Genomic DNA, 9146 nt, shown 5'->3' with positions numbered 1-9146 from the left:
TAGGTATGGTGTTCTTTGGATGCAACTCGGCATTCTTTCTCCTCCAAACACGACGAGTTGAGTTTTTACCTTTGACAGCTCTTTGGTCTTGGCCATAGTGGAGTTTGGACTGTGACTGTTTGAGGTTGTGGACAGGTGTCTTTTATACTGATAACAAGTTCAAACAGGTGTCATTAATACAGGTAACGAGTAGAGGACAGAGGAGCCTCTTAAAGAAGAAGTTACAGGTCTGTGAGAGCCAGAAATCTTGCTTGTTTGTAGGTGACCAAATACTTATTTTACCGAGGAATTTACCAATTAATTCATAAAAAATCCTACAATGTGATTTCCTGGATTCTTTCCCCCCATTCTGTCTCATAGTTGAAGTGTACCTATGATGAAAATTACAGGCCTCTCTCATCTTTTTAAGTGGGAGAACTTGCACAATTGGTGGCTGACTAAATACTTTTTTGCCCCACTGTATAAATGTTGTAACCTTTTCCGTACGAAGTTGAAGAACTCTGCAGTCCAGCAAGCTGTGCACTTCTTCCCATGCTGCATGTCCAATAAAGAATTCTGATGAATTGATCTTTGATTCCACCCTTATCTGTGACCAGTCTGTTCAAAGATAATTTACCACAATACCCATTAGATTCATACACTTCTGTCACACTAATGTTTGTGCATAAAAAAACAGGATGCAGTAAATTTTATACAGAATATCTCTGAAATGTCATTACAGAAATGTCTTAAAAATCAACAACATATATTTACAAAAATCACTAAGTTATTGCCGCTAAAAACTGAAACCAATCACAGTTCCTTAATTAGCTTTTTTTTCCTAAAGATTGACCACCTCATTGTTCATATTTAAACAGATTGACAGTATCAAGAGTATCTAACAGAAAAACAGTTCTCTTTATTTAAAACCAACATCTAGTAAAAAAAAAAAAAAAAAAAAAAAAAAAAAGGATATGTATTTATGGCACTGTCTGTAAGTGAACACACACAGACATACTTAAAACAAATCTCTAGCTTCAATAAGAGTGTGAAATAAGTTTTTAACAAATTTTAACAAAACACTTTGTGGCAAGAATAAAACAGAATATTTGGCATTAATATTTGCTGTTATGAGACATTTTTAATTACATGAGGAAAATTGCCAACAGGAATATTTTTGTATAAAAAGAAAAGAGCTTGTGGGTCTACAAAATAAATATATGTGCACATAAAAACACACAAACAAGGTATTTTACATCTCATTTGGCCCAAGTCATCCTGTTGTCCACGTGGGGACGTACTGCTGTTGCTGAAGCTGCTGCTGATGTTGCTGCAGCTGCTGCTGCATTTCTCGGCTCACATATCCATGAGGCAGAGGAGCTGCTACACTATGAACATATGACTGCTGACTGAGTTGGTTTGCTTGGTGCACTGCGTAATACTGGTTTTGGTTGAGCTGCCTGGTGTACTCTTCACACTGATAGAAACTATAGAAAGCAGGGTTGTATACTGTTGTGAAACCTGCCACCGCCTCAGCCGAAACATAACCTGGATGTCCATTTGTGACTTGAGCCATTTGGCTGTATTGACCATGCCCTCCAGCTGCAGCAGCTGCCACACTGTTAGCGGTGCTTCCTCTTGGAGCTGCGGAGAAACTGGCCACTGCTCACGTCAGTGTGGTACTGTCCATTATTGCTGCCCACAAACATGCAGTTAGTGGGGTCTTGCCTGGCAGTTACAATGGTGTTAATGGGAAACTGACTAACTCCAGGCCTTACAGCCTCTGTGTAACCTTGTGCCTGTGGCATCTGTCCTGGGTCACAGTTGGCGGCAGCAGATCCAGGTTTGAACTGGATCACATTTACAAAGCTGTTCTGAGCAGTGACACCTCCCAGATGTTGTGGGTCACTAAGGTGATGGGCACTGGCAGCACCGTCTTCATATGCTCTCAACAGAGGGTCTGCCCACATCAAGTGGTTATAGGAGCTGTTGGGCGAGAAAGCGGAGGCGGCATTAAGGGGTGCGAGTTGTTGCTCAGGGCCCAACGCAGTAACTGCTTTTCTCATGACTTGTGATGAGTTGACAGAGGGTGGATTGTTCTCCTCTGTAGCTTGAACTACCTGATCCTTTAAATCGCTGCTTCTTTCCATACTTTGAGATGAATCGGTAGCACAGGAGTTGATAGGAGATAACTTACAAGGGGACAAACTCATCATCGACTCATTTTTATACTGACATATTAGTTGTGTCAGCATTGTCAAGTACGGAGGCAATTCAGTTTTTCTGTCAGATCCAGGTCTCGTGTCTGTGTCCTGAGGAAACAGGGGAGTTGGGGGTGCAGCGGGGTTACCAAAAGTGGAAACGGAGGGTGCTTCAGAGACGGGCTCAATAACAGGCTGCAGTGGGTTAGGTGTGCGTTTGGCTGGCAAATCGTCCTCAAGTGGATTATTGGTGTGTCTTTCAACATATGCATCACCTGGCCTTTTCCAGGTTGGGAGGCTTTTATGTTTGGGGGACACTGGCAGGGTTTGACTGATTTCAGGACCAACGGTATCAAAGTATGGATATTCTGAGTGATCGTCTTCCTGTTTTACTTGCAACACTGACATCTGGGGCTGAGAGACTGGTGGCATGAATTTTGGCTGCATAGAAAAGCTACTGCAGGGCTCCAGGGGGCCGAGACTTGAGCCACCACTGGGGAATGGAAAGACATCAGAATCAGCCTTTGAGGAGGAGCAGTTAACATCCAGAGGACCCAAGATTCGTCTTTTTTTTGACCCAATCCAAATCTCCAACCATGGCAGTCTCCTCTAAAACGGGTGTTTCTGTTTTTTGTCTGGCTTCTAAAAAGAACAGCGGACAATGAATAAGAGAACACAAGAAATAAGCCATCAATTACAGCTTTGAGAAATGATAAACACCATTTTTGAGTTCTCAAGAAGTCTCAACCTGATTTCTACCGGTGTCACAAAGTGGAGGAAATTCACCTGCTAACATAACTGCAATTTTTTAGTTTCAGTCTTAAAAGTTCCTCTATTTGCACCGATTACATTTTTGGAAACTGTTCATAAAAACAACATATTCAGAAGTTAAAAAAAATTCTCCCAATAATAAGTACATCTTTGCCTTAAGTCAGTACAGGCGAATCTATAAATATGCAAATAGTCCCCTCCTCTATCTCCATCCACCACTCCACCACTTGCCTGCAGCGCTATGATGTGAAACGCCCCACCTTGCAAGTTGACAAGATGGGTTCCTAAAGTATGTGATGTATGAAACCTTGGCTGTCTTAATCTGTGTGCAAGAGACTGCCACATTGTCTGCAGTTCAAAGTCAAAATGCAACAGCATGACTGTATTGTAGCATATATAAAATAAATTAAAAAAAACTCCACATGGAAATGTTCACAAGGTTAAAAGCTTGATGGTGAGTCTTTAAAAATAAAAAAATATAAATATTTGTACTTTCAAACTTAAAATTGACAGAACTGCAGAGACAAACCCCAAGTTTATGGTTCTGGTTTGGTCTTAAGTCATGAATTTCAATGGTTCGGACATTTAGGGAATCAGTATAAATAAATTATCAACACTTTTTTACACTGAATACAGACTTTATACGAGTTCTCATTTTCCTTTTAGGCTTCTATATTGAACTGACAACAGCTATGTTTTACCTCGATGGGTTTTTGGGCTACACTGGCTTAAGTGTGATGAAAAACTTACTGTGGGAAAAACCTCAGTATTGAAAATATGATTAATCTTACCATTGTCACTCCTCTGACCGGTCTCAAGTGATTGAGCTGACTGCATCTCTGTGGGAAGAGATTCCTGCAGGGTCTCAGGCTGCTGGCCTGTGCAAATGAAAGCAAATGTCAATAGTTTGTATCCATATTCTTTCTGTTTGAGTGCCTTTAGTTAAGCTGTGTATGAGTAAGAAACACTGATTGCGCTGGTGGTACTCACTCTTCTGTTGTTGAACACTACTCGGCAGACAGAGGACACTCACATTCTTCACTTTCTCGATGTTTTGCACCATTTCTAAAGCTACAACAAAAAAAAGGGCAAGTTGATAGTAATTACTGTATATTCCCTGGGCCCATGCACTCTGGAGACACTTCCAAAATAATCTTACCTTTGCTGAATGGAGCTGTGCGAACAAGTTCATAAAACTCCTTGCTCAGCAATATACACTTTGTAAGAGAAAACAAACATGGCAACAATTAGCGCAATGGATGTGTATGAACTTTTTTTAGGTACATAAAGCACAAGTGTAAAATATGAACAATGTAGAACAGAAAAATGGTATCTATAGCTTGTGAATAACCCCAAAAAAATATATATTTAAAGACACAATTAAACATATCTTGACCAAATTATTCAAAGACATACAAGAGCCATAATAAAATAAAATCCATAATATGCTGAATGGACCTAATAGACTACCTGTGCAGCCATCTTGTTGGCACACTCTCGCTGTGAGAGCTTCTCTGCAACGTCTCTTAAAATTTCCAGTTTTGCATTCTCGGGCAGTTTCCCCTCCCAAAACCATAGAAACTCAGGGAAGCATTTCATCTGAAAGACAAGCGCATCATATTATATCACAGTGCAGCAGCATGTTAAACACTTTAGTTATTTGGACGTATGCAATGCTCCCATGCCTTATTCAGTGAACACACCATGTAGTTGAACTGGTGATCAGGGCTGACCATGTGATCACAGATGTCCCCGAGAGACAGTGTCTTCCTGCAGCTCTCACACAGGAAGAACGGGTTCATAGATATCCCTCGGCACTCCCATACAGTGCTCAAGCCTAAAGAGGACACACCATCTTTAACATATATGCTTTTTTGAAATAACAGGAAATAATGGTAGTATAAAGGATTTGCTGTAGAAGGAGGACACACCCACCAATGATCAGTTTAGCATCCTTTCCATTTAATGACAGGTACGTGGACAATTTGCTGCAGCCTGGCGTTTTTTTCCCTGTCACAGCCAGCGATAAAAACAAATTAGTACCTTTAATGCCAAAATGCAGTAAAACGTGAATACTCAACGCCCACCTATTGAAATGCTTGGGAGGGCCTGTGATGCACCGTGCTCTCCAGGTCCTGGGCAAAGTTTTGGTGCATGTTCTGCTATGCTTCTGGATCCTGGCTCACTCTGTGGTTCCGTTATAACTGTAGCACCCACAGAAAGCGGGTCTGGGCTGAAGGATTTTACAGTTGATGCTTTCGGTGCACTTTGTAGCACCGTCTGCATGTCCTGTAATTCTGCATTACTCTGCCACTGTTGTTGTCTGTCATCAGCGGCGTCTTTGCATACATCAGCGGTTTGGGCAAATTTGTCTGGCGAGTGATTGACGGGAGCCTCTGTGTGGGGTTTCTCCATGTGGACTGCCGGGAAAGTGAAAGGATGAGAAAGGATTTGTACAAATGAGTCATGATACAGATACAGTGCAAGGAAGAGTTTTAGGGCGTTTTCACTCAGTATTTACCAGGACTCTCAATCGCAGGTGTCTCTTCACAGTAAGCCTGGGTCTCCTCATGTGGCTCCAACCTTTCCTGTTTGATAGTGACTAAATCGAGCAGAGGTAGCGTGTTAGTTATGTAGGCTGATTGTTCAGTTAAATAAGAACTAAGCAATGACAAACACAGATACATTATACCTGCTTTGTCCTCAGCTTTAATGCACAGAGCTGTGATGGGGTCTGGATCATTTTTATTTAAGCTCTGACATGATGGAAGCTGGTCTTGAAACGCGTCATCAACATGTGTGTCTTCACTGATTGACTGAACCACCGCCAGATTCACTTCTACATCTTGATTTCTTTGTTGGACCAAATCAAAGTAAAATACTCTCACTCTTTCCTTGTGTGCTACCGCAGTTCCCTTTTACTTCTTTAAAAAAAAAAAAAAATTATTCTTCTTCTACTGTTTAATGAGTGAAGATGCACTAACTACATTTTCTGTAATTGGTCCAAAACTTAAAACCATCCAGAAAGTCTTGTTCCTCATTTTGAGCCAGACCAAAACAACCTCTTTTAGTCAAGATCAATTTTGGTCCTTTGGTCAGGCAGGTGGTCCAAGGCACAACTGGTATTTTGGTGCTGACCAAATAAGATAAATGTGAAAGCACCTTACTGGATGTCAGTATCATCCAGTAAGGCTTCGACAATGCAAAAAAACTGCATAACGGAGCATAATACCGGTAAAATCTGCATTGACACAGAATATGTACAAAAGCTGTAAAAAAATATTTTTTTTAAAAATCAAAAAAAATCCTAGCATTTCATTATGTGGCACGTAAATCCCTGAGAGAAACAAAATTCCTCTGCATCAGTAATTGTAATTTGTAATCTCTGTGTCTCATTCAGAGGTCTTTTAAAGATGTCACGAATTAAAAGTCATCAGAAACAATGGCCCAGAAACAAAATCTCAAGTACAGTGAAAATTGTGTGAAGGCAGTGATACCCGCTCATTAATCTGACTACAAACTCAAACATGGATGAAATTTGATGCTCAGAAATGGCACTTGAACTTACTATCATCTGAGCCTTCACATGGACTGGCCGATTCATCTTCCTCTCTCAAAGCCTCTGTGGTGTCGGCTGTGGAGGATGACGAGACCTGCGAGTCCCTCTGTCTCATGATTGCTTTCAGTTTTTTCAAAGCTGACAATCAAAAGAGATGAAAATAAAATGATATAAAAAAAAAAAATACCATACGTATAAAACCAAGTATCTGTTCCTCCTGCATCAACTAACAAGCACATACATATGAAGCAGCAGCACAGTCCCAAAAGAAAAACAAAACTTAGGCTAAATGTGCTTTTTGTGTAAAAAACAAAAGGAAAACATCTTCAGTATCATCCTTTTACCTGCATAATTTCTCTATCAGTTGAAAATAACACAAGGCCTGCCCCTTGCTTAACTTTGTTTAGTCATGTAGAAGTCATATAGAATTGAATTGGATTTTATTTTTTCCGAGTATTGGAATATCTTTACCTTCCGGCTCTGCAAGCTCAGCCAGCTGTTTGTACGTGTCCATGTCCACTTCCAGGTTCTAGCAGAAAGACACAAATCAATGCACATTAAAAACCCTACCAACAATGCATGTTACTGATGTACGGTCTCATATTTACCCAAAGTCCTTTCTGTTGTTTTCATAAAACTTACCTCTCCTCAACATATTTAATCATATGTTAATCAGTTTTTTACCAACTTGAATAATTAACCTGGAGATATCTCTTTTAAAAGAGAGCTTAAAGCACATCTCTTTACATTGGCTTCTAACTAGCTACACTTGAAGTGCTCACTTTCCACTACTGTGCCTTATAATTTGTTTTGCTTCGTTACATATTTTAACTCTTTTATTCATGTGATGTCTTGTATTTAATTGTTTTGTGTCTATGCTATTCTATTTTTCAGATTTTTAAATTCATGTGTGGTGAAAAAAAAAAATCACATTGTAAATGTGAGATAATTGTAACCATGTTAATGATGTTAAACAGAGACTCATGTAATCGATTCGCAGTGTGTAAATTCTCAAAGTGTCTGCAGTGTACCTATTTGTTGTCGTAAAAAGTAAGCAGGCTAAGGTTGACGCTTCCCATGACATGAACATACAGTTTACTCAGAACTAAAAACAAAGAGACACAATTAGGGTCCAGGTGACGGCTGCTTTGTAGCCACGACCCAAAGTAGATATAGTTAATCACAGGTTAGAGGCGGCATTATGATTAGCAACAGGAACTCTGCTGACAGATCTTTGTTACAATAATAAAGATCTTAAATCCTCTGAAGTCTTCCCCTCTGTGAGCTTGTTTTCTATTATTATATTTTCATGTTTCTTCATATCTGTTTGAAGCACTGCATGCAACTTTCTTGCTGAAAAGCACTTTCAGACACAATTTGTGTATGAAAAGCATTACACAAATAAAAGTTATTACTATTAATACCCAGTACCAATGAAAACTACATTGCATTTAACTGAGATAGAGAACGTTTATGGAGAATTGAGGATTTTGGTTCCTCAAGCAGCAGAAATGTGGTTTTAGTTAATTTACAATGTCAATCCAGGACAAATCATCATTAAAAAAAGAATCTCAAATAGTTATAGTCATCTTTGTTTTTATACTATCTAGTCGTTGCTCGGTAAAAGTCATCTTAACTTTTTAATTTAAATGCTTATTCATGCTGATTAACAACCAGTACATTTTCATACATGCACATGTAATTCACCTGGGATGGTCCCAGTTTATCAATCTTGGCAAAGTGGACCACTGTCCTCTTCAATTTTTCCCCCGACTCTGACAGCTCTGCAGTCCAATCAGGGTCCTTCATTTTCTAATAAGAGAACAGTGAACATCTGTATTACTGCGCTGCAAGCTCCAACTAGATTTTCTACACCATAACTTCCAAAGCACGCACCACATAGTTGTACAGGTGGTTGAAGTCGAACAGATGACTGGAGCATAGCAACCTGACTGAACACAGCTGACAGTAGACTTGCTGCTTTCCTTGGCATTTCACCACAATCAGCTGATTAACACCTATAAAAAAGGAGAAAAACAACAAGTCATAACTAGATCAACTCAGAGACGAGAGATTTTTCTAATATAAACAAAATAATACTTGCCAACTTTAGGAAGTCTATTGTTTGGCTTTGTCGTATTTGCACAGACAGGAGATGGCTCTTCAGCTCGCTTTTTGTTAACAGATGTGACAGGCATGGCCGTGACCAGGTGGGAAGAAGCTGATGGGCGACTCTTCTGAATATCTGGCTCAACAGCATCACTTTTTGCCCCCTTTGGATTCTTCACAGTCTTAACAGAAGCTTCAGTATTTTTCCACTTAGCTGATGTTTTACACATTTCAGCAGCGGTTGTAATAGTTAGCTTAGATACAGGTGTGATTGCAGTTTGGGATGTGGCTTTACAATATTTAGGAGCATTTTTCATCTTAGAGGAAGGTGCAGTTATGCAGGAGGCTCCGTGCACCACCTTGGACCCTGTTGGCGAAGTGGCTGCAGCGTTAGAAGAATCGGCTTTCACCTTGCATGCAGCTCCACCTCTGGTGTCGAGTGGTCTGGACAGTGTTGCAGGTTTTGTGGTTGACATATCCGAGATGGGTGCCCTCGTGGTGGAGGTTTGGAGTTTGAATGAGGCTGC

General features: G+C 40.1%; 1 protein-coding gene across 1 annotated transcript; it reads right to left on the bottom strand.

Annotated features, from left to right (window-relative positions):
• Positions 1-361: 361 nt before the first annotated feature.
• Positions 362-8540, bottom strand: LOC138619534 (uncharacterized). The gene is made up of 13 exons (XM_069696093.1): positions 8407-8540; positions 8218-8322; positions 6982-7039; positions 6520-6648; positions 5473-5553; positions 5039-5371; positions 4887-4961; positions 4655-4788; positions 4422-4550; positions 4111-4168; positions 3942-4022; positions 3743-3829; positions 362-2822 (listed from the first exon to the last, which is right to left on the bottom strand). The coding sequence occupies exons 2-13, from the start codon at positions 8317-8319 to the stop codon at positions 2719-2721; spliced, it is 1371 nt and encodes a 456-aa protein (XP_069552194.1). The 5' UTR covers positions 8320-8322; positions 8407-8540; the 3' UTR covers positions 362-2718.
• Positions 8541-9146: the final 606 nt, after the last annotated feature.

This window comes from Brachyistius frenatus, unplaced genomic scaffold, assembly GCF_029030835.1.
Source record: "Brachyistius frenatus isolate BFR_SWC_R1_liver_20210118 unplaced genomic scaffold, ASM2903083v1 Contig_2, whole genome shotgun sequence".
Lineage (NCBI taxonomy): Eukaryota > Metazoa > Chordata > Actinopteri > Embiotocidae > Brachyistius > Brachyistius frenatus.
This window is presented reverse-complemented; position numbering and strand designations above follow the sequence as displayed.